General features: G+C 40.9%; 1 protein-coding gene across 1 annotated transcript in view; it reads left to right on the forward strand.

Moving 5' to 3' along the window:
• The window catches only part of ADAM12 (ADAM metallopeptidase domain 12), a 325,460-nt gene that overhangs the window by 63,458 nt on the left and 235,916 nt on the right, over nt 1-26,086 (forward strand). The window contains exon 3 of the mRNA XM_074373406.1: nt 24,102-24,175. Coding sequence (XP_074229507.1) covers nt 24,102-24,175 — 74 coding nt within the window. The remainder of the gene's footprint in view (nt 1-24,101; nt 24,176-26,086) is intronic.

Consider the following 26,086-nt stretch of genomic DNA (forward strand, 5'->3'; position numbering starts at 1 on the left):
ACTTAAAATTAATTAGGATTGGTATGGTTAAAAAAAAAAGTTAAAAGTAGAGAAAAATATGTAGACTTTCAACAGTAGCTTGGAATATACAACGTAAACCAAATGGACTTTTTATAACCAAAAAATATATCTAAAGTTAAGCACTCATTGGAAAGTTTAACAACAGAATATAAACAGAAGAAGTTAGAAATAGTGAACTTGAAGGCAGAGCAGTAGAAGAAAAATGAAACATACGTAGAAAAATAAATGGAAAGAGCACAACAGAGCATATAGAACAGTCAAAAACCTGACTTACATGCAATTGGAATCCCATAAGGAAAAGAAGAGAAAAATTGGGGCAGAAGCATTATCTAAAAAGGTAATGGCTGAAAATTGTTTTAAGTGATGAGAAGCAGTCAGCTCATATTTTCAAGAAGCTAAGTGAATCCCAATTAGGATAAATACAAAGAAAACCCCATCAAATCAAGTCAAGGTCCAAGAGAAAGTCTTTAAAACATCCAGGAGAAAAAAGACTTTGAAGGGAGGAAAATTAAAACTTACAGTTGACCTTTCAACAGAAATATGCTGACCAGAAGAAAAGATACCTTGAAAGGGCAGAAAGTAAGAAAAAATGCCAACCTCGAATTCAAACCCAGTAAAAATATTTTTCAAAAATGAATGATAAATAAAGATGTTTCAGGGTCAAAAAGAGGTGATAAAATTTATCCCCAACAGACTCAAAATATAAGAACTATATAAAAGGATGCTTTTCATGTTGAAGGAAAATTATACCAGTTGAAAACACAGATAATGCAGAAAGAGAAATTAAACTTGTTGGTAAATGTAAGAGAATCGACTGTTTAAAACAGCAATAACAAAGTGTTTAAGGATTTAGAACGTATGTAGAAGTGAAGTACGTGGCATTAGTATCACAAAGGGGGGGACAAATAGAGTTAAATGTTTGTAATATTTTTGCACTGTTCTAAAAGCAGTAAAGATAGTAATTTAAGATACACTGTAATAAGTAAGTCCAGGGTAAATATTTTAATCTCTAAAATAGTCACTAAAAGGATAATACAAAAAGATTTAAGAAGCTATTAGGGGAGAAAGATTAAATTAAAATGCAAGATTCATTTTTTTAAAGGGAAGGAAGAATAAAGGAGCAAAGTACTAATGAGACAAGAAAATAAATAGGATGGGAAGTTTAAACTCAGCTGTGTCAGTAATTATATTAAAATTAAATGGGTAAATTGAAAAACAAAGATTTTTCAGGGGGAATTAAGATACCATATGTGATTTATATTATTTATCAGAGATACACTTTAAATATCAACACATATAGAATATAGAAATAAAGACATTTCTATTGAAATAAAGGATGGGAAAATATATATGCCATGCAAATACAAATCAAAATAAAGCAGACCAGTGATAATATAAAATATAGTAGATTTAAGACAAGAGCATAATTAGAAATAAAGATAGATATGTCATACTGATATGGGATCAATTAACAGGCCATAATTCTATTCGGAATCATTTCCCTTCAGTCTGAAAAACTTATATTTTAGAGCTTATGCAAAATACATACTACAAAAATCAATAAACTAAAAGGAGAGACAGACAAAACATACTACAATGGAGATTTTTTAAAAGTAACCTTTGAAATAAAATAATAAAACACACCTATTTTCAGTGCACAGTTCAATTAATTTTGAAAAATATATGCACTCATGAAACCATCCCCAAAATTAAGATATTGAATATTTCCATCACCCTCAAAAATTTTTTTTACAGTCAGCCCCTCCCATTAACCCTGGTCCCAAGTGTTATCACTAAAGATTTCTCTTTTCTAGAAATTCATATACACAGAATCATACAATGTGTTCTTTTCTTGTCTCTCACTTCTTATTGGTATAGTCTTTGAGACTCATTCATACTGTTATTGGTATCAGTCCATTCCTTTCTACTGATGAATTGTAACTCGTTGTTAGATATACGATAGTTTGTTTTCATATATTTACCTGTTGATGGACATTTGAGCCACTGAATTTTGAGCTATTAAGAATAAAGCTGTTATTTTTATCCCTGTGTAAACTGATGTGTGGACATATGTATTTTATATCTTGGAAAATATTTAGGAGTGGGATTTCTATTACAAATGCCAAGTACGTTTTCCTGAGAAGCTGTCACATTGTCTTTCAAAGTGGTTATATCATTTTACTTTCCCACCAGCAAAGTATATGCATTCTAGGTGCTCCAACTCTCAGCACTTGTATTCTCAGTCTTTTTAATCTTGGTCATTCTAATAGATGAGTGTTGGTATCTCATTGTGGTTTTAGTTCCCATTTCCTTAGTATCTAATGAGATGGCTCACATTTACATGCACTTATTGGCCATTCAAATATCTTTTTTTGATATGAGGAAAAATATTTGTTCAAAAAATTTTGCCCACTTTTAAATGGGTTATTTAAACTCTTTTTAAATGGTAAAAGTTCTTTATATATTCTGGATACAAATCCTTTGTATTGCAAATATTTTTTCCCATGCAGTGGTTAAACTTCACATTTTCTTGATGATGTCTTTTAATAAAAGGAATTTTCAAAATGTGAAGTCCAATTTATCAAATAGTATTTAATTTTCCATAATTTATTATTTTTCATCCTTTTACTTTTAACCTATCTGCTTCTTTATATTTAAAGTTGGTTTCTTGTTGACAGCATATAATTAAAATCTTGCTTTTTCAGTCTGATCATCTCTGCCTTTTATTTTAGAGTGTTTAGAACATTTATATTTAATGTAATTATTAATAGGGTTAACTATACTGAAGTTGTTGCCCTTTATTTTCTACTTCTCCACCTGTTTTTATGTTCATTTTTCTTACCTTGTTTTGGATTAATGTAGAGTTGTTACTGGATTTTTAGTATTCTAGTTTTCTACACTGTTCTTTGTCTTCATCAATTGATTGACTAATTGATGGTATTTGTGTGAAGCATAGCCTTTCTCAGTCAGGGTTTCTCATCTGAAACACAGAAGACAAAAAAAATGATTTGTGTCTATTTTATCAGTTCTCCCAAGAATGATACATAATCAACAGCACTTGAATGCATAGGAAAGAAGTGAATTCATCATGTATAATACATGTCTTAAGGCATTACAGCTTAATCTCTGGAGGAAGTTGGGTGGAGAAAGGCGGTGGCATTTACAATATGCTTCTCTAACTTATTCATAGTCTATTGTCAAATAATACTATGCCATGGTGGGAGAATTTAAAAATAGCTTTGGCCTAGGATCTTCACTCTTCTATGAATCAGCCAATGTGAGGTATAATGTAATGGTGCTCTTGCAATTAGGAGAAGCAAGGTGAAGCACTGCCTTGCAGTGAATTAAGGAGCCCAGGTCATCATGGGTTAAAGAGAATCTGCTATGCGCCCTCGGTCTGTCTCAAAGCACGTGTGTACCGAGGCTAGGTTTCAAACACGTTGCTTGTTCCCCTGTCCTGCTGTGCAGAAGTAATATCCCTTTACCCTATTCCCTGGTTTTATTCAAAGCATAATACCTCACCTCCAGAAATTCTCAAGAGCTCGGACTAGGGTAAGACCTTCTTAATTGCCCTAAATGAGTATTTGAGGGAAAATTGCTATATGTGAATCTTCTCCTCTTAGGAAGTAATTTAGCGACCTGTCTTGGGAAATGGCCTGGGACCCCTGGAGAGGCTGTTACATTACTCTTTCTAATAGTATTTCTACAGCTATTTAGCTGTTCCCACTAATCATGGAAGACCAATTTAATAAAAGGGGAAACGACAGTTTTGCTTAGAAAAGCCGTACAAACATGTTTGTACTTTTCCAGCATCATGACAGCAGGAATAAAAACAGCTGTTGTTCTGTTAGTGACATGCATAGGTTAGTGAGAGCAACTGGAAATACCAAAAGGATGAAAAGCGCACTGTGATGAATGGGGGATTTTAACAACCAGCACGTGGAAAGAAATATCTGTTTTCTGAAACAGCAATGGGTTACATTGTCCTTAAGAGAAACATTAATTTCACACATATAAAAATGTTTAAGATGTCCCGGAGAAAAGTTATCAAAGCAGCCCTCTCTCCCCATTTCCTTATTTCGGTCCCGCCCTCAGTGTCCTCACAGACACCCGGATTTCCACTTTGTAGCTTCCGTGGCTGTTCTTCTTTTATCCTTAATGTCCAGCCAGTTCCAAAGCTGCGTCACCTCCCTCTCTCCTTTGCTCCCCGTTTGTGTGGGTCACTTCTTTTCTGAAGTCACAGTGATTGTGCTCAACGAATAGAAATCGGAAGGAATGAGGATTTTACCGTATTAAGACTGGAATATACCCTTGGTTCGGATGTTTACAGTTCTGGAAAGACGCATCCTTTGGTGATGGTATGGATAGCCTGTTTGAAAATCCCTTCTGCTTTCTTTCTAAAATATTAATTTTCAGTGGTGATTTCTAATTTAGCATCACAGGGTCCTCCCTATTAGAGATTTTCTTTTTTAAAAACTGGCTTTAGACAGGAGACAACTGTGCTTTTATTTTAAATTTATAGAGATTATTTCCAGCTCTTAAGACCCCTTCCCCCCTCCTGTACCTTGGGCCTCTATTCATTATCCAATGTCCTCATGCATGGGGTGAATTCTTCCAACTATCTGTGTTCTTTCTTATCATAATCATTTCTGGTTTTGCTAAAACTCATTTATCATGTTCAAAATATCGTAAAAGACCAATTACTTTCTTTAAAAAAATGCTGACTTTCCAGTCTCAGCCTTAACTCCATGAGATCGCACGCGAAAGGAGCACCGATCCAGAAGCACATCTGTGATCACAGTAACAAGGCAGTGAAGACGGAGTCTGAGCCCCCCTCTTGCAGAAGGACAGTGCGAGGCTGGAGGCTGAACTTGGCACAGAAACAAACACGGACAGAGTGGACGGTTGGGAAAGATGGAAGCATGGGGGCGGCGGTGGGAGGGAGGGCTTGAGGAACAATAAGAGAATTAAGCCAAATGATTATTTGATTTAAGCATCAGAATTGGATGACCCTGAGGATCCCTCCGGAGAACACACTAGAGATTGTTGCTTCTCCAGAGAATGTTGAAATTTTAGATAAAGCCAGGATGTTTTTGTTCATTATTTGGATTTGAAATTTTTCTTAAGTGGCTCAAGCTGTCCCATGGTTATGATACATGCTGCCCATATATGTTCCTTAAATTTGAAAAAGATTAAGTGATTAGTCCCCGGTCACAGAGCATAAACTAGGATTAAGGGGGCAGAGTATTAACTATGCCTTAAAATTAGGAAAGAGTGTTTGCAAAAGGCCGCGTCATCTACTTGGATGAGAGCAGAGTGGACTGGTGTGTTTTTATCTTTGATTTCTCAGTGGGCTTGTAATGGTCCCTGCCTTTCCATTGCTCAGGATTAAATGCAAACTTTTGTTGATTGTCCTCAAATCTTCCTGCCAAGTGGTCACACCCTATAAGCCTTGATCTCAAGTAAATATATGTCCCTCCCCAAACCCACTGTTCCAGCCGTATTGACCAGCACTCCCACCCCCATGTGCCTTTTGCCTGACTCCAAGTTTTTGCACATTTGACTCAGAAACATGAAAGTTCTCCTGTCCTCCCACCAGCATGTCCTGATCTTCCTTTAAACAAGAACCAAAGACCTATCTCTTCCAGAAGACCTCCCCAGTTTAAATACACATTAATCTATTTTCCAATGTTCCATCATTTCTGGGGCTGAGTGAAACTACCTTCACACTGACATGGGTTGAATGTAGTTATGTTTTGGCACATTTTCTCCCATTCAAAGGTGGTCTTAAAAATACATAATCCATCTGTTTGCATATATAAATAAAATAATGAGAAAGAGTGCTACATAAAGCAGGGAATGGTTAGTACTTATTAAGTTATAGACCATCTGGCTAAATACAGCTATTCATAAAGAAAGATGTTAAACCAAGGCTTCTTAACTGTGGTGCTGTTAACATTTGGGACCAGACACTTCTTTGCTGGAGGAGCTGGGGACAGCCTGGTCATCCTGTGCGCTGTGGCATGTTTAGCAGCATCTCTGGTCCCTACCAACTAGATGCCAGTAGCATCCTCGCACAGTCACAACAACCGGGAACATCTCCAAACATTGCCACGTGTGCCCTGGGGGCAAAATCACCCCCGGCTGATAACCACTAATGGCAACCTACCTATTGAAATGGTGGGTTGTTTTGCATATTTGCCTTTATTCAGCAGACAAACTAAAAAGACCTGTTGACAGAAACCTTGGGGGTCCCCTCAGAAGTTGGTCTTTTCCATCATAATGTGGTTGCGGGATCTCAGGGACTATGGGAGCCGTGTCTGTGGGCGAGACACTTCATCTGTGGACGTGTGAGAAGAAGTAAACACCCAGCCTGTACAAACGGTGTATCGCAGGCTTTTAAGGCTTACTTTTATTTTTCTGCTTGGAATTTTATTCTTCAGTCAGGTCAGTTTTTGTGTTTCTTATTCATAAAAAATGTGAGGCCCTGTGTTAATAAGCTCTCCAGCAAATAAAACCAGGGTCTTGTGTTAACAGCAGAAATGCTGAAGCAGTATTTCAGTGTTCTAAAAATGTGTCTTGACCGTGCATTAGATGGAGACACGTGATTGATCGTTGCTTTGTAGAAGTAATTCTTCCCTCTGCGTTGTTAAACTGTAATGCAGGAATATGCAGGAGTTATTGCCAGAGTTAAGGGGGCTGACTCTGGGCTTGGAGGCTGTGAATTCAGTAATGAGAAGCCGAAACGAGCCCCATTGGTAGCATGAGTACTGACTTCCCCCGCTCCGCTCAGCACCGGGGCCCCAAGCCCAGGTCTCAGCAGGTGGGATGGGGTCAGGCAGGTGGAGGGACATAGCAGCCTTCTTCCTTCTTTCCTGGGCCACCACGGAGCTTCCCCTTTGACCCTGACCCCAGCTCTTGACCAGGGTGAGTGGACAGCAGCTGTGCATGATTTGAGCAGTGACCTCAAAGGGTTGAAAATCCCAGTGAGATTCTTTCAAGTGCAGGATGCTGAAGCCTTGACATCTTAAGAAACAGAAGGTTGCACATTTCATAAACAAGTTCAAGATATTTTTTGCTACAGAGGCATCAAGAGTAGGAAAGAGAGTTAAAGGGAATAAGTTGAAGATTGTGAAGAGAGTGACATGATGTCAGGATGTGAGAGGAAAAAAACGCTGAATGTTAATGGCAACAAAACATCATAGAGAAAGAGAATAATATAGATAAATTCCAGCTGAGCGTTCATATACACATTGTTTTTTCTTGGGAGCAACAGTTGCTTAGTAAAAGATCTATGACAAGGAAATAGACCTGGAGTTCAGCTCTGCCAGTCATGAGCCTGGTGATCTTGAGCAAGTTGTTCAATCTCCCCGAGTTTTTCTTTGTCACCTTTAAAGTGGGCTTCTTCCTCTCTGTGGCCCCAGTGCCCTGCATAGTGTGCACATAATAGATGCTCAGCAGATTTGCTGAAGAAATGAGCGTGGCCAGAAGAAATATGGGCTGCATCTCTAGTGACAGAACTTCTAAGTAGGAATGGATTCTATTTACTTCCTCTTCCATAGTATGGTTGTATCCTGCCTTTAATATTCATTTCGAGGTTCCCACGTGTCAGTCGCACCTCTTCGTGCCTTCCTGCATCGCCGAGCAGCTGTCAAGGGTTCCGTTTCCTCTTGCCTGAAGACGAGCCCTTAGTGTTCCTTAATGCAGCCTGTTGCTTATGAGTTGTTTTGGTTTTTTTCTGCCTGAAAATATCTTCATTGCATCTTCAGTTTTGAAGGGTATTTCGTGGGATACAGAACTCCCAGGTGGAAATTACTTTCCCTCCGCGCTGTAATAGAGTCCATTGCTTTCTGTGATGTCATCTGCCAGTTACTGCTGCTGCTTTGAAGATTTGTATTTTTTTCCTCATCTCTATTTTTCAGGAATTTTACTGTGTCAAGTCTATGTGTGGTTTTTATTTTTATTTATAGTGCTTGGGGTTCATAGTGTTTTACTTTTATTTATTTATTTTTTAATTGAAGTGTAGTTGATTTACAATGTTAGTTTCAGGTGTACGGCAAAGTGATTCTGTTATATGTAGACATACATATATATTTTTTCTTTTCAGATTCTTTTCCATTATATGTTATCACAAGAAATCGAATATAGTTCCCTGTGCGGTACTGTAGGTCCCCGTTGTTTATTTTATATTTAATAATGTGTATTTGTTAATCCCAAACTCCTAATTTATCCCTCCCTCACCCCTTCCCCCTTTGGTAACCATAGTTTCTTTTCTATGTCTGTAAATCTATTTTAAGAGAATTCCTTTTTTTTTTTTTTTTTTTTTTGATGGCAGTACTGGGGACTGAACCTGGGACCTTGTGCATGTTCAGCATGCCATCTACCACTGAGCTATTACCCCGTCCTCAGAGTGTTTTAAAAATGTGGGCCTTGATGACTTTTGCCAATTTTGGAAAACTTCTAGCTATTTTCTCTTCAAATATGGTTTCTGCTGTGTTTTCTCTTGTGTCCTTTTCTGTATCTCTGATTGCACACGCGTAGACCTTTCGCCACATCCCTTATGTCTCTTGAGCTCTTTTCTAAATTTTCCATCCTTCTGTCTCTTTATGCCTTAGCCCTGCAAATTTCCGCAGACCTGTCTTCCACTCACTCTTCCTCTCTTCGGCTGCGTTTAAACTGCTGTTGAACCTATTCAGTCAGCTATGTTTTCCAGTTCTAGAACATCCATGTCATTCCAGTTCTCTGGTGAAACTTTTTGTTTTTTTTTAACTCCTTGAACATAGTAAGCCTAGTCATTTTTGAAGTCTGTTTCTCTTAGCTCCATTAACTAGATCTCCTGCAGATCAGTGTCTATGGTTTCTCCTGCATTTCAGCCTCTTCTTCTTGGCATCCACTTCTGCCTGGTTAAATTCTGAGTATCAGATATTGTGTATGTAAAGCTTAAAGATAGTTTGAGATACTGATGTTCTCTGGTTGGTGCCTCAGGTAGGAGCACTCGTGATCGGGTGCTGGGATGGCTGCAGTCTCCCTGAGGACTGCTCTATCTCTCATTCACCCTTTCTCCCAAGACTCAGCATTTAGGCATTCCAACCCAAAGCCCAGAGTTGGGGGTTATCAGTAACACCTCTTAACAGTCCCTTATATTCAGTTTTTGCCCCTTCAGCCCTGTGAGTCTGTTGAAAGTTATGCTGAAGTCTTCAGCCTCTAAACTGCCTCTTCAAACATCCTCAGATGCCTCGGGTGGGAACGTTAATCTCACACCTTGGGTTTCCTCCTCTCCCTGGGTCATGGCCCCATGAATCTTCATTACTTTGGAAACTCTACGTTATCTTCAAATAGAATTTTTGTATACTTTGCCCAGCTTTTATAGTTATTTTCTGTGGGAGAATGAATCCAAATTAATCAGACTGTCATCAGCAGAAGCAGAACTTCTCCATTCTTGGACCGTCAGCTTAACGACTGTGTAATATCGTATCACCTGGTTCCTGTGGCTTTTTTTCAGCCGTTCCCTTGGGGTGGATATACAGGCATTTTTAAACTTTTCAATATAAGCTGTGCTAAATATCTTTCTACTTATATCTGTACTTATTTTTCTGGTTATTCCCCTTAGATGAGTTCTTAAAAGTGGAATTGTTGAATCAAAGATGTGTAGATTTTAAGGAGTATTATAACTATTTCCAGATTTCTTTATGGAAGGCTGCACCGATTTATTCTTGTACCAGCTGTGCATGAACGTGCCCATTTCTTGGCATCTCACCAACACTGCAGTATTGTACTTCGTAAGCCTGGCACGGCACTGAGTAGCTACTAGGTTGGCCAAAAGAGTCATGGCTTTAAAAGTTCTCAATAAGTTGGAACTACAGGCCCAAACTCATAAAACAAATCAATAAACTAGATGATGATGCCTGTGGTTCAATTTAAAAAATAGCTAAGCTGCCCTAGGAGAGGGGGAATCTGAGACAATAGCATTTCATAGGATAAAGAGCTGGGATCATAGCAGATGACAAACTGATGCAGTCCTGGACCGAATCATAGACCTGGAAGGTACAGATCTTGGAGGATAAGGAGTGGCACTGAAATCTAAATTAGGTGATTCATATCTGAAATGCTACAACCGTGGCTGCACTGTAAGAACACTCTCTGAGCAAGAGGAAGTCAAAATTTATTTAACACCTAAGGCCTTCTTCTAGACTCTTTTCTATCTTAGATGGTGTGGGCTCACCACAGCGAATTTTTCATTGTTGAAACTTTTCTCTGTTTTCACATTTGAACAACTTTGTGGGTTTCGGGGATTTTCTTGTCGCTCTTATATGTCTGTTACATCTATATTGTGAGATTTTGACTGTCAGCTACCTGTTGGTAAGACACAAGCTAAGTCTTACTGTAAGTAATTTTTAAAGTTGATATATTTTTACATGCAGTTGGCTTTATATTTCAGAGTCCACACTTTGTAGATATTACATCGAATGTGGTCATGTGACTTGTTTCCATGGGGGTTCCATTATAAGCTGTGTATGTGTATGTTTGGAGAAGTGTAGCCATGCTTCGCTTTTTTCCCCCTTCATCTGGCATCATACTTTTCACAGCAGCCAGCGATGGATTGTAAAGGGTAGAGGCACCGGCCGAGATGCTCCTGCAGACTGCGGGCTACACCACATAATGTTATTTGGAGATAGAGGTACTTCCATACAGTTCATGTGCGCATTACGTACGTACTTTATACAGCACAATGAGTGTAAATGATAACGTTTTTAAAAAGATGTGGTTTCAGAGCAGAGTCCCCTGGTGGTGACTACATGATAACCATGCCTGATGGAAACCAGTGGGAGGACCAGGGCTGTGTGGCTCCTCCAGAGGATGTGTTTGAGGAGGGAACAATGCTTTTGCATGACTTTGAAAATGTAGTTCTTTTCAACGGTATATTTAAAAAGAAAGAATAGGTGGTTACCTACCAGGCATTTTAATGTAAACCGTGTCCTGGCACACACATCCTGGTGGCCCCCACGCACAGGGACGGCTATGAGCCTGCTGCTTCTCCAGCCACTGCCTTTCATGAAATCTACCTGCCAGCAGGTTGCACTGTTCACAGCGCACACCGTGTGCAGGTGCGTGGTTTGCCCGTGGAGCGCATGTGTTTCCCTGCTGCTCAGTGCTTCATCACAGTGGTTTATTTCTAGCTTTTCTTGTCAGATGAAGAGAGATTGGCTTTGCCTTTTGTCCACTCTGCATCCCATGGTTTTGTTTATTTTGTCTTTCTTTACAAACAGCACCTTCTAGAATAGGCAAAAAAAAAAAAAAAAAGTATACATGGAACAGGGGAAGGAATGTGTGTATATTGGCGGTGAGGGACAGAGTCCCCTGGAATTATTGAGAAGGGGTTTATTAACCTTTCTTTTCTTATTCAGAAAACCATGATTGACAGTTTGGATAAGGGTCTTATGATTAATTCTTTTTGTTTCCCCCAACAATTCCTGTAGAACAGAAATAAATGTGTGTATATGTATTTTTTGCTGTCAGATGTTATGGTTTACAACAAAGTGGAAACTAGATTGTAAGAATGGGAATATTTTGCTGGATGGGGAGGCAAAAATATATTCTTAGGAAAAGGAACGGAGGTGTGATCTGTACACCGACGCGAGCAGCCTTGTGCTGCGACCCCTCCTGCCAGTCACGTTAAGAGCCTCCCGCCTGCCAGCCCCGTCCAAGGCTTGGTACAAACCGTGTCATCTAATCCTCGCAGTCGGTATTATTATGATTTACAGGTGAAGAAACGGGCGCAGAGAGGCTAACAATGACTAAGTCGCAGAGGTGGTGATTCATGGCACTTGAATTTGACTGCAAGTCTGTCGTGATCCTGTTTATTTTAGGGGAGAGGAAGGTGTCTATAATGAAAAGAAAAAAAAAATTTGGTTTAGGGTAAAGCTACTGATGCGCTTTGCTGACCGCTTCCTTTGATCTTTGTGTCGCCCCTTACTTCGGTGCACCTTTAGGTAAGATCCTATCTTCTGTTTAAGAAAAATCCACAAACACACGCACAATTTTCTTTATACAAAATGTCACCTAGCTGGTAACTCATATCTTTACTGAACTACTCTCTTTGCAATTGTTACAAATAAAAGATTTTTTTTCAGCAGGACTTCAGGTATCCCTGTATGACATTTTCTTTAGAACATGATGGAATTTGGGGTTTCGGTGGTTAAACATCTTGTAGGTCAGCTATGAATTATTCATACCCACGTGCTGCAGCTCTTAGCCATCTTGACTCTTCTTTCTCTGTTTTGCCTTTTGTCAAGTCAACGTTACTTTGTTGCAAAGTCCAATTAAATTGATTATTTGTCCAGTTTTGCACAGATGTTTTTAAGGTCACTTATAGGAATGGAGCTGCTCTTTTTCCTTCCCAGCAGAACTTAAGGGAGCCCTGAGCCCTTGCGGCCATCCTTTTACAAAGTTAAAGCCATGGCCAGCCCTGTTTTGTCTGTGGCTGGTTTTGCCCTGCAAGGGCAAAGTTGAGTAATCCTGGAAAAGACCAAATGGCCCACAAAGCTTAAAATATTTTTTATCTGGCCCTTTACAGAAAATTTTGTCAACTCTGCCCTTGTACGTTAAGTGGGGGCGGAGGGAGGGGGGCAGGCTGAGGAGCATGAGATGCCAAGGAACGTCTGCTTCAGACCAAGTGGAAGGGGAGAAGTGTAATGTGAGCCCTGCGTTTGTGAAACAGCTCAGGGAACCACGTCGAGGGCTGGGAGGTGAGACAGTGGCCAGGAGAGCTGGAATGAGGACCATGCTGCAGAGACATTCCAGAAGTTGCATCCACAGAGCTTGCCCATAATTCACCATGGGATGGGGAGAAGCACAAGAGTCAGAAGATGGCACGAATGAGGCACAAAGGGATGATGATGATGAGAACAGGGAGCAGAAGGGGGTCTGGGCTTGGGGATGTTGTGTAGAGGATGTGAAACACGGGGAGTGAGCTTTAAACCCGGTGGCGTTTGAGTTGCTGGTGAGACATCTGTTGGACTTGTCTCGTGGGGCATTCGCATCACAAGATAGAGGCTGGAGCTGGAGATTTGGACTTGGAGGCCCTCTACATAGGGGACAAAGTTCTCCATAAGTGTTACTGGATTTTTGATTGGTTGACTTTACTAATATTTTAATAGAAAAAAAAGTTGAATTCGGGTTTGCATTCAGCGAGGTACATGGATTCAGGGCCTCTCTGTCTCAGAGCCAAGGTAGGGTGAAGGCGGGGAACTGTATCTTCAAGAGGCACAGAGTCCCCCGAACCCAGCGGAGTGAGGGTCCGCGCGTGGCTCTGAGGCACTTGAGCCCTCCTTTGCCCTTCTCGCGCCCCCCGTCTCAGGCCCGCATCCGTGCACGCCCGCAGCCCCGTCCTCTCCGGCTCCGGCTCCTCACTCGGAGTCCCCCTTCCAGCTCTTTCTGTCTCCTGATTTTGAAGCCCAAACATCCCAATAAACAGCGTGACAGGCAAGCAATGGGAAAAGCTGGTGACAGTCATACTGCACTTCCTGTCTGACGTTGTGAAATGTGGATTCTCTGAGATCTCTGCAAGGCTTTTAGCGTCAGTTTTTATGGAGCCATTAGGGTGTGTTTTATAAAAAGTTGGCAATTAGCTGTAATTCTGTTTGCAGTAGAAAAGCTTGTTTGCACTAAGCTTCGGTTAGGACACAAGGACTTGGCAGCGCCTCCGTGATCGATAGCAGGGTTACTCTTTAAAGAGTTTGTTATATTTGCTCATGTTTATTTGAAAGAGATTACCATGATGCTTTATAAATGGCCCTTAGTCAACATTTAAATGGGATATTCACTCTAGAAGACAGCTCGCATGCAAACAAACTAGCAACTTGAGCAATTAACTTTCTCTGACTGACAGTTTTGAAATAATGTTGTAGGGGGGAAAATGGTGCGTAAATGTTTCCAGACATCAAATTAGTTAGATAAATGAACTTTGAATAGGAAACCAAGCCTTCTAGTTAATAAACACAGAGCGTGTTGCTCTACGGCCGTGTCTTGAAACACAAGGCAATCATTCCGTAAGGCGATGCTCTGTGCTGTTTTCTCATAGTGTAATGCCCCTGATTATATCAGTAGGCAGACCTTAGAAAGTATTATCTTGAGAATATTTCACATCAAAATGAAATGCCTTCACGTATTTTGTACTGTGTCCACCTGGGTCTTTCAGGACCTTCTATCCTCTTTCGTAGCCCTGGTCATAGAGGTACAAGATCTTTCCATCTGAAACCAGTGTGACCAAACTCAGGTTCGACTGCTTGCTGCTTGAAAGCCAATACTTGAGAGAAAAGTGTTGGTTGGAAAAGGAAAATTTGCTTTATTCAGGAGGCTGGCAACCTGGCGAGAAGGCAGACTCATGTCCGAGAACCAACTCCAAAGATTCTATTTGACCATGAAAGTTTTTAAAGGGAAAAAGGGGAAGCTAGTTGCAGTTAATCATTTGGGAAGGGATAGGAGTCTCCATCATCTTTCACCGTGTGCAGACTTGCTGACGCCTTGTGATCCTTCTTTAGATACTGCCTGGTTCACGCAGTTTGCTCCTGGGATAACGGAAGGGGAAGCTGGGGGAAAGATCTAGCCATCCATGAATTACTTATTCATTTCTACTTCTTTAATCTAAGAAAAGAAGCAACAGGTTAGGCAAGGCATTGTATGATCAAAAGATTTGAAAGGTGTGCTTCGGCCAGAGGTGAATGAAGCATGGGTGTTAAGTTAAAGTTAAAATGTAGCTGCTAAAGTGGCAGGACAGAGGGTCTCCTGCAATGTGCTGCTTATCCAAGGGAAGAGAGAAGTTGCTTTCAGCCACCTCCCCAGGAACTGGCCTGGTGCTTGCCTTACAAACATGCCCCAGTTAATGAATATATAATATTTCTCTTTGAAAACTTGTTAGCTTTTTAAAAAATACTTAATTTATTCTGCCCTTTAGATCTAAATACAAAAAGCATGAAAAGGTTGCAATTTGGGTAAATAGCAATAAATGATAAGTGCAATGGTGTTTTGTCACCGTCGTGCTGTGAAGTAGCAGTTCCACGTGTGACTGGATTTCTGCAATCAACCTGCATTTCCATTTTCTCATGCTTGATGGTTTCCAAACAGACGTTTTACCGTTTGAACCTCACAGCAATCTCCCTGACTGTCTCAGCTTTCTGTTGCTGCTGTAACAAGCCACCGCAACTTACGTGGCATGAGCAGTACCCATTTTTGACCTCTCAGTTCTGAAGGTCACAGGACGGCCTGGTTGGGTCCTCTGCTTTGCATCTCATGAGGTTAAGGTCCAGGTACATGCAGAGCTGCCCCTTTTGATGCCCCTGCTCATCTGAGATGCTGGCAGGATTCAGCTCTTTGAGGTTGTGGGGCCCAGGGCCCTGGGTTCTCGCTGGCTGTAGACTGAGGGCCATTCCCAGCTTCTGGAGGCTGCTGCTTCCTTGGCTGATGGCTCCCTTGCTTCATCTTCAAAGGGAGCAAAGGGGTCAAATTCGCCTCGTGGTGACCCCCCGGCAATGAAGGGTTCTCTGCATTTAAGGACCCTCATGAGTACACTGGGCCCATCTGAATAAACCAGGAGATCGCCCTGCCCCTCCTTAATCACATATGCGAGGTAACTTTCTCCAAATAAGGTAACGTATTCACAGGTTCCTTGGGTTCTTACAAGAACATCTTTAGGGGCCCATTATTCTGCCGACCACACCGGTAGTCAGGCAGAGTGCTGTTAGCCCTGGTGTCCCGGGGAGGAAACTGAGGCCTTGCAGAGTTAAATGACTGACCAGCGGTCCCTGAGCCCAAGTGGCAGAATCCAGTCCATCTGTGGACACATCCCTGGCCTGAGCCCTCCTAGGTACAGCCTCCTAAATGGAGAAACACTGCATTTCCAAGATGAAATGGAAGAAGGTCTTTCTTAGGTAAGGTTCTTGCTCCTTTACAATCAGGGAATGAGGAATTGTTACATATTTGCTCCCTCAACTTCCCACTTAAGATGACCCTAGACGTCACTCAGAGGCTCAGTGGCCTTCTGCTCAGCTGCTGGAGAAAGTCTGAGGATGCTAATGTGAACCTGGGCCCCGGCACCCAGCCAAGCCTTCTTCATTCCTCAACCACATTCCTCATCACAAGCCCTGTCTTCGGTGGTGCAGCCTCACTGACACGGCAGGTCCAGGTTCCTTGTGTACATGGGGTGATGGGCATATGCGCTAGGCCTCCGGGTGGTCTTATGAGTGATTGGGTGTCTGGCTGATGGGAAAGTCCATCTTCGCCGTTGGCGTCCTGCCCTGGGCGTCCTGATGTTCCCAGCCATTGGCAGGCAGCCGGTGGAGGGCGACTTTGTCTCTCCTTCCTGCTAATCAAGGTGTCTGAGCCAGGCAGAAGGGTGCAGGAGGACCACAGAGGGCCAAGGACGAGTGCATACCTCCTGGTCTCTGGGATCAGAGGCTCATTTCAGCAACATGATCTTACCACAGGGTCCAGCTCCCCAGCCACCAGGTCACCACTCGACGGTCCAGGGTCCAGTCCCCAAGCCCTGGGCAGTTAAGAACCATTAAGCAGCAGACTAGGACATCCTCAGATCCCTCCTACTCTGATTTCCCTCTGCACCCTCCCGCCCCGCATGGCTCTGATTTCTAACTCTGTAGCCCCCACGCCCACCATCTTGTATTTTACATTGATTCATATCCATCTCATCCCCTCCTTTGGCAGCACGCTCTCCACCCCTCTGCTCTGGTTTGGATTCTTTATTGCTAAGGTCCCAAGAGCAGGAGTGTGCCAGGAGCCAGGCTGGGGACACACACTCCCTGGGCTTCTCATCCAGCCCCAAGTGTCAGTGTAAGAGCCTGCCCAGTTCAGCCACGTGTCGGGAGCTTAGTGAGCAGGTGGGGAAGAGCTCATGCCAGGCCAGGGGTGAGAGGCCAGACCCTTTGTGGTGTGAGGACCACAGTTTTTCTAGGAACAGAGGGTCACCACTGGAGGGTTTGAAAGACGAGCATTGTTACTAAGCTGGAGAGTTCCAGTGGAGAGCTGGTGTGGACTTTCCCCAAGTTCCCCTTTGCGTTGGATTGGGGAGGGTTGGTAAACTAAGGATTGGATTTTAGATGTGCTAAGTTTGAGGAAACTGCATTGTGATGCTTCCTAGATTGCTTTCTGTTAAGTCGTGCTATCAGTCGCCTCTTACAACCCAGCGGTAGGCTCCAGGAGGGAACAGGTGACCATTGTCTGCTCAGAATCAGCCGTTGTCCTCAGCTGGACACAGAGCAGGAGGAACTGTAATCCTATAGCACACATATGCATTGGGGGAGAACGGCAGTATTTCAGTGAATGAATGAAGCTTTAAGATGCTCTGGCTAAAGACACAGAAGCAACCTAAATGTCCATCCACAGACTGGATATCCACATGACTGGATAAAAATTGTGATATAGATAGATAGATAGATAGATAGATAGATAGATAGATAGATAGATAGATACAATGGAATACTATTCAGCCATAAAAAAGAATAAAATAATGCCATTTGCAGCAACATAGGTGGACCTGGAGATCGTCATTCTAAATGAAGTAAGCCAGAAAGAGAAAGGAAAATACCGTGTGTTATCACTTATATGTGGAATCCAAAAAAAAAAAAAGAAGAAAAAAGAGGACATTAATGAATTCATCTATAAAAGAAACAGACTCGCAGACGTAGTAAACAGTCTTATGGCTATCAGGGAAAGGGGATGGGAAGGGATAATTTGGGAGTTTGAGATTTGCAAATGTTAACCACTATATATAAAAAGAGATTAAAAAAAACAAATTTCTTCTGTACAGCAGAACTTCTGCACAGGGAACTAAATTCAATATCTTGTAATAACCTTAGTGCAAAAGAATATGAAAATGAATATATGTATATATATATGCATGATTGGGACATTATGCTGTACACCAGAAACTGTCACATTGTAACTGACTATACTTCAGTAAATAAACAATATATCTTAAAAAAAAGAGTAGCTAATTCTAGTTAAAATAAAAATTAAAAACTAAAAGATGCTCTGGCTATAGCTGAAGTACTCTAGAATGAAAATCTGAAATGTTTTCTGCTAATGCAAGCATTAGCAAGCCTACCAGTAGCAACAGCATAAAGAACTTGAACTAACAGCATCACACGTGCCCAAGGTGGTGGGAAGGGAGAAGTGGGCTGGAAATCTGTAAACTCGTCCTGCAAAGAAATACAGTAAGAAGAGTCCATACAAAAAAATAACCTAACATTTTAACACAAAAACAACTTAAAACTACATGCTGTGTCTTTCAAAAGCCGTTTTTACCTGAGGGTGATGTGTGCCACATTAACTAGTGCTTTGCTCATGTCAATTTCCCATCAAAAAAAAAGATCAATGACTCATGAATAAACATTACCATCATTTACATGATAACTGAAAGGCTCCAAGCCAGAGACACCCATTAGGGAGCTGCAGTGCCCTCTTCCCTTACTGTGCTGTTCTGCAGCTAATCCAGTTTTGTCCTCTCTCAGCTCCACGGTGCACGTATCTTCCCGGCTGTGGAACCAGTGCACTAATATTAAAGTGGTAATCAAGCCTCTAAATATTCATAGCAATAAATGACTCCCTCGTGCCCCACGAGCGCCAAGGCTGCAGCCTGAAGCATTTATTTAGTGCTGGAGAGGGATCGAGTTATAGCTGAGTCCCTTGAACGCAGTATTTTAATATTGTTCTGTTTGAAAAATCAGATCCCTCTGAGCTTGCAGTATCGACAGTTGAGATGAATGGCTGGCTCAGAACTGACCATCATCTTTGAAAGGGTAGCCTGGAAGTCGTTATGGAAGTGGGCTTGGCTATTGACCCCATATCTGATTTGTTAGTGCCTTTCCCTTCCTTCTGCCAGCTCAGTGCCACCTTATTTCAACTTCACGGTCAGGTTCAGCTTTTTCTATGTCATTGAAAATTGGCTATTCTTTAAGGGCATAAGGACACTAGGGAGATGACGCTGTGTATCATTCCATGCGTCAGAGGGGCAAAACGGTCATAAGCTTTCCTGCATCCATGAAAACCTGTATTTATTGACTTTTAGCGCCCATCATGGGTAAGGTAATTTAAATTCAAGTTTGAGTGAGCTCCCAATTACACAGATTAAAGAAAGGCAGCACAAGGGATAATGCTGAAAAGAAACAAACCGTAGCTAATCAATAAATCACGTTTTAAACATGTGTGTATACTACCAGTTAAGTGGGATGTGCTGGACAAGCGCATCGTGGGAGACCTCCGAAAGCGTACAGGGCAGCTGAGGGTCCAAGTGACAGGCAGTGGGGTCCGGCCAGAGCCTTACTTTGCAGACCTACCTGGGCAAACCATTGCCTGGGGGAACCTGGCCAAACTCATTTCCATGAAGAACTTACAAGGAGAGGGGCCGCGGAAGAAACTAAACCTGCTTTGACCGTGGACTTCTAGCTTCCAGAACTGTGCGAAAATAAATTTCTGTTAGTTAAGCTACCCAGTCTATGATATTTTGTTATGACAGCCTTAGCAAACTAATGCAGGGGGCTTTGAAGATTCTGGTAATATTTTGATTTTTCAGCTGAGTGGTAGGTACCCTGATGATCATTATACTGCTGTTTATACATTTTATATACTCTTTTGGATATGCTTTTCCCAATTTAAAAATAGAATTATAATGACTGTTAAAACATTTCTAGCATATTGATAAGCTTTGAATTGATTTCTTCAGCAAATGCAGTTCTTTAAGCATTCAATAAAAGACAGTTTCATTAGGGCAATCAGTATGTCATTTTTAAGAAAAGGAATGCTGTATTTAACCAGCACTAGTCCATCATCTCCAATGGCTGAAAATCAAAAGAAAATGGAGTGAATGCATGCTTTTAAACTAAGAAATCTAATGCAATTAGTGGTTTTGAGTTAAAATAGCTCTCTGTTCTCCATCTCCATTGATTTCTCCTGTACCATTCAGATCTCAACTAAAATATACAGATAAAGCTCTGCCTTCCTGGGGGAAAATCTATTCATTTGAAATATGTTGACATTACAACGTTATAACAGCTCCCGTAGGGACTTTATGTGGAATTAGTACAAATGTTAATGTTTAAACTAGCTGATTTTTTTCAGGGGGATAAAAAGGTGCTGCAAGTATTTTATTTTTACTCACAAGTATTAATTGTCAGGACTTATCTTTAAAACAGTGGTATGTATGTAAATATCTTAGGCAGACACAATTTGGAATTCAAGTAACTGTTATTCACACACACACATGCAAACAGACGTATTCACACATACACTGGATACATCTCGACAGAACGGAGATGTGTTTTTGTTCTAATATTTTATTGTAAGTGTAATTAATAGTGTTGTCTTACTAAGATATAAAGAGTGAGTAAAAAATGCAGACCATTCTATATGTGTTTGTAATTAAATCCAAGTGTCAGAAAGTTTGAGTAAATTTGGGTAAAAGTCCTTGTGACAGCCTCAAAAGCAAATCTAGGGCTGAGAAACACTTTTGTACGCTATAAATCTAAAGAAATGATGTGTGTTTAATGTTATATGGGAGAGGAATAGTGATATTGAATTTAAAAGTTCAGCAAATACTCAGAAATCCGTACAATTCTTATAAACACCAGGCAGGAGCAAAATACACCGAGGTAAGAAGCATGGTTTTCACTAGATCTCTAGATGTTTGTGTAGTCATTTGCTAGAATGAATCCATAATAAACAAAATCTATTTAAGCCCAGAAAGTATACTGAAGCATTTCATGTAAATGGAATTTACCGGTTTAACTCTCAAGCTTAAGTAACTACTTAAAAAATAAGACCACCCATTGATTAAAATTGAGAAGAGCTTTCTTAAAGCACATTAAAAAAAAATCAACTTCGGTTTGCACCTAATTTTATCTCCTGAAGGCACCAGTATTTAAAACAGTCTAATACGTGGGCAGCTGTTGGATGGTGCATATTTTAGGTCTTTATTGATGACTAAGGAATGTCCAATGAAGTTGGAAATGTCTGTGAACTTGCTGTGAAAATTGGAATGTTCCACATCTAGGTTGTCCAGTAGTGGTAGCCACCAATCACATGTTGCCTTTTTTTTTTTTGAAGTATAGTAGATTTACAATGTTGTGCTAATTCCTGGTATATAGCGTAGTGATTCAGTTATATATATATATATATATATACATATATATATATATATACATATATATATATATAAATATTCTTTTCATATTCTTTTTTGTCATCAGCTGTTACAAGCTATATAGTTCCCTGTGCTATACAGTAGGACCTTGCTGTTTATCTATTCTATATATACTAATTAGTACCTGCAAATCCCAAACTCCCAATTTATCCCTCATCCTTTTTCGCCCCTGGTAACCACAAGTTTGTTTTCTATGTCTGTGAGTCTGTTTCTGCTTTGATTTTTTTAAAATAAAGATTAAAAAATTTCAGTTCTCTTAGAAATGCCTGCTGGACATGTGAAACCTCCATCTGAAACATACTAGCCTGGGTGAGGGGAGCTGGACATGACTGCCAGTTCCGGAATCGTGAAGGATGCCCAGGAGGAGGGGAGGTATGGGAGGGGCTTCGTAGAATAGCTTTGGGGTGGCAAATCGATTTTGACTTGGGTAAGGATTCTGAATCACTGACTTGGGCTCAGCAAGAGAGAGAGAGTGGCGTGTTCGAACCACCCTGGTTTAGGTCAGGGAGAACCTGGGGTAGGGGTGAGGGTTAAGGGACCCTGCCACGTGAATATGTTCCCAGGCCAAGGCAAGAAACTGGGAATTTCTGGGCCAGAATAGAGAATATAGATGCCTACCCACCATTAACAGACAGGCACACCCAGACTAGGGTTTCCTGGGACATAGAGGAGGGGGAGGACGGTGTCTGTCTAGCCAGAGGGAGAAGAGGCCGGTAGAACAACTGGCCCTATTTATTGATTGATTCTTTCATTCACCAAATATTAACTGATCTTCTATTATTTGTCTGGCACTTTCATGAGCATAATAAACAAGTTGACCTACAAGTCAACGTACTGAATTGTAACGAGTAGGAAGGAAGTCTTCCCTACAAGGAGGGAAAGGACAGGGGACTGGGAGAAAGAATGCCTGGAGAGAGGTGGATGTCATTAGCCTGGGGAGAGAGGTAAGGCTTCTTTGAATTATTTGTATTTAAGCTGATACCGAGTACAAGAGTAGAGAAAATGCATTCCAGGTAGAGGGAACAGAACAGCCTGTGCAAAGACTCAGAGCTGCAAAGGGGCTTGGCGTGTGGCTAGAGCTGGGTGAGCAATGCATGTGGGTGTGGAGGGATATGAGGGTCAGGTCAGACGGGCACTAGAGGCCACGTTCAAGAGTTGACATTTTATCAGCAGTGCAGTGGGATGACACTCAGGCTTGACACAAGCAGGGGTTAAGTGGATGAGGTGTTTTTTTTTTAATTGAAATATATTGACTTACAATGTTGTGTTAGTTTCTGGTGTACAGCATAGTGATTCAGTTATACATATCTCTCTATATATATTCTTGTTCAATTTTTTTTCATTATTGGTTATTACAAGATATTGAATGTTCCCTGAACCACAAAGACCTTTTTGTTTATCTATTTTATATATAGCAGTGTGTATCTATTAATCCCAAACTCCTAATTTATCTCTCCTTTCCACCCCACTTTCTGTTCGGTAACCATAAGTTTATTTTCTGTGTCTGTGGGTCTGATTCTATTTTATAAATAGGTTCATTTGTATCATTTTTCTTTAGATTCCACATATAAGTGATATTACATGATATTTGTCTTTCTCTGTCTGACTTACTTCACTTAGTATGATCATCGCTAGTTGCTGCAAATGACATCATTTCATTCTTTTTTATGGCTGAGTAATATTTCATTATTTATATATAATGGATATTAAATATATATATATTTTTATATATACCACATTTTCTTTTTCCATTCATCTGTTCACGGACACTTAGGTTGCTTCCATATCTTGGCTACTGTAAATAGTGCTGCTATGAACATTGGGGTACATGTATCTTTTTAAATTAGAGTTTCCTCCAGGTATGTGCCCAGGAGTGGGATTGCTGGATTGTATGGTAACTAACTCTATTTTTAGTTTTTTAAGCAACCTCCATGCTGTTTTTCATAGTGGCTGCACCAATTTACATTCTCACCAACAGTGTAGGAGTGTTCCCTTTTCTCCATGCCCTCTCCAGTGTTTATTATTTGTAGACTTTTTGATGATAGCCATTCTGACTGGTGTGAGGTGGTCCCTCATTGTAGTTTTGATTTGCATTTCTCTAATAATTAGCAATGGTAAACATCTTTTCATGTGCCTGTTGGCCATCTGGATGTCTTCTTTGGAAAAATGTCTCTTTAGGTCTTCTGCCCATTTTTCAATTGGGTTGTTTGTTTTTTGGTTTTGGTTTTGGTTTTTTTATCTTAAGCTATGTGAGCTGTTTGTGGGCTGTGTTTTTTAAAATATCCTTCCGTAGCCATTGGAGAAGGAATGGGAGGAAAGCAGAGATGTGGAGGGACCCAGGTAGATGTGGAGGGACCCAGGTAGAAGGGTTTTGCAGCATCTAGGTGAGAGATGATTGTGGTTTGAACCAGAGCAGCGTGGAGAGATATCAGATCTGGACAATGGGAGATGTGCTGGGAGGGCAACTCAATAGGACCTTCCCATGGATCGGATGCAGTTGTTGAGGGAGAAGGACTTCACATTTCTGACATGAGCGGCTGGGGACTGAAGGTGCCCTTTCTAGAGACAAGGAATCTGAGGAAGAAGTTGATCATGGGAAACAGGGTTGAGTCAATAAGGATCCCAAGAGTGTGTGGCCAAAGGAAAGAAGTGCAAAGCCCAGAAGTGCGGGCATGTCACTTCCGTCTGGGAGGGTGATGTGTTTCCAGACCCTTGTCCTGGTTGTCCTGGCCTCACCTCAGGGTCTCAGAATGGTCCCAAGAAGAAAATGTTTTTTTCTCTCCCTCCATTGAATATGCCTACAGCGCATATTCGGATATTGGCAAGTCGGAGCAAAGTGGTTTTCAACTGACTTCCCTTATTTATCTTGCAGAATCATCCAGGAGTGTTGAATTTTCGAATACAACTGGAAAGCAAAGAACTGATCATAAATCTGGAAAGAAATGAGTAAGTCAAGTTAATTCCTGTTTATGGCATGATAGGAGAGAGTGAAGGCAGTGTGGACTGAAAAGTGCTGTGTAATTTACGTTGGCATTTAGAGACACAGAACTAAATGTGTGGATTCGTAATCCCAATTTGAATTTGAGGCTGGAATTAACTTCAAAAAAATGATCCAATGGATATATAAAGAATTTTATCACTCTAAAAAAGAACTTTCGGGCTCAGCAGGTTTTTCTCATAGTTCTGATGTTTCTTTTTTTCAGAGCCCAATTTTTTTCAAGGATAGAATTTAAGCATCCTCTGCTCTGTTCCAATAACAGTCTTTTATAATTAGTTGACTTTTGGCAATTCCTGGGTTATATAAGGAGAAACAGCTTCAAATGGGTAGAAACTCTTTTTTTCCTTGAGAAATAGCAAGAGTTTATTTTATCTTTCAGAGCTTGTCTCCAGTGGTATAAAGTATTTATTTTATCTTTTTATTGAAAAATTTGGCCCTGTTTTGCAAAATTATATAAATTTTCAGAAAATGGTATTATATTTTTTTCTGTGGCGCTTGGATGTTATTACATATTTTGTGTATGCTGTCCCAGGAGAAAAGTGTGCCTGCTTCAAGCCCTAAGTAAAACAACTCATATTCCTGTCATGTTTTTACCCTCTGTGGCTCTGCCCGTGGGTTCCTCAGATCGAAAGGACCACTTACTATTCCATTTGATTAGTCCCAGAAAAGAATCGAGCTTCCCTAAGAAGCAATCCGTATTTAAAGATATAAATCAAGCTCCCAAGTCATGCTTGATTCAAAATAGGAGTTTCTCTTTTCCACAATTATTGCGTCCTGTTCCTCACCCTTCAGTGAAATGCTGATTTTCTGCTGAGATGACAGTGTGGATAAGATAGCTTCCCTGGAATGAGTTCTGCAGAGATACCGAGTCATAAGCATCTGACTCAGCACCTCCGTGTAAATGAGTCAGATCTCTTACTTCCTTGTATCGGTGCTTGGATTTGAGGGTCCTGAGCAAATCGGGTGAACGAGATCGTGAATGGCCAATTCTCACATCCAGGGTCTGACGCCACGGCCAACAGCAATTATATATTTAAAAAAATAGATACAATTTTAAATGCATATGAATATGTATTAAAAAAATGAATGTGTTTTAAGTGAATATATGTAAAATAGCATGACCTGCGTCTTGGGCTCTGCATCTGCCTCTGCATTTCTTTCGTGTTTCCCCCCTTACCATTAGATGGGTTAACAGCCTTCGTGAGCAGTGAATAATGTGTTTTTAGCTTTTCTTGTGACTTGATGATCTTAAAATGGAGGTTCAGGCACAGATCGCGGATACCGAGGGCGCTGGGTGGAAGGTGTATATTGCTTTTGATGTGTCTCTTAGCAAAGTAAATATTTTCCTGCCCTTTTTTTTTTTTTCATGCAAAAGTACCATAGGACATCTTAATTTTTGCACGCTGCTGTCTGTACGTGGTTTTGAAAGTATCTCAGTGGATGAAACTAGGTATTCGCTGAAAGAACCAAAGAAGACAGGCTTCCGGTGGTGCTGTATTTCCTCGGTGGGGTTTTGGGACTGGCAGCTGGACTTGGGAAGTGTTTTTATCGTGACTGTTCCTGCTGTCAGCCTGTTGGAGGAATGTGGTGAATGTGTGAGTGAGACCGATCCTGGACCTTTAGATGCTGTGAGGGCTGCCGGTGGAGGGACGGAAGTGGACATAATAAAAACCTTATTTGTTTTCACTCTAAAAGGAATACATGTCCAGTGCAGAAAACTGAAAACCAAAGGGGTAAGAAAAACAGGAGCTGCCCCCGCTGCCCCCCCCCCCCCCCGCCAAAAAAGTACCCCTACCACCAAACACAGCTCTGGTTAATATTTTGGTGAACGTTCATATAGAGTTTTTTCTTATAAAAAA

The sequence above is a fragment of the Camelus bactrianus genome, chromosome 11, assembly GCF_048773025.1.
Source record: "Camelus bactrianus isolate YW-2024 breed Bactrian camel chromosome 11, ASM4877302v1, whole genome shotgun sequence".
Taxonomy (NCBI): Eukaryota; Metazoa; Chordata; class Mammalia; order Artiodactyla; family Camelidae; genus Camelus; species Camelus bactrianus.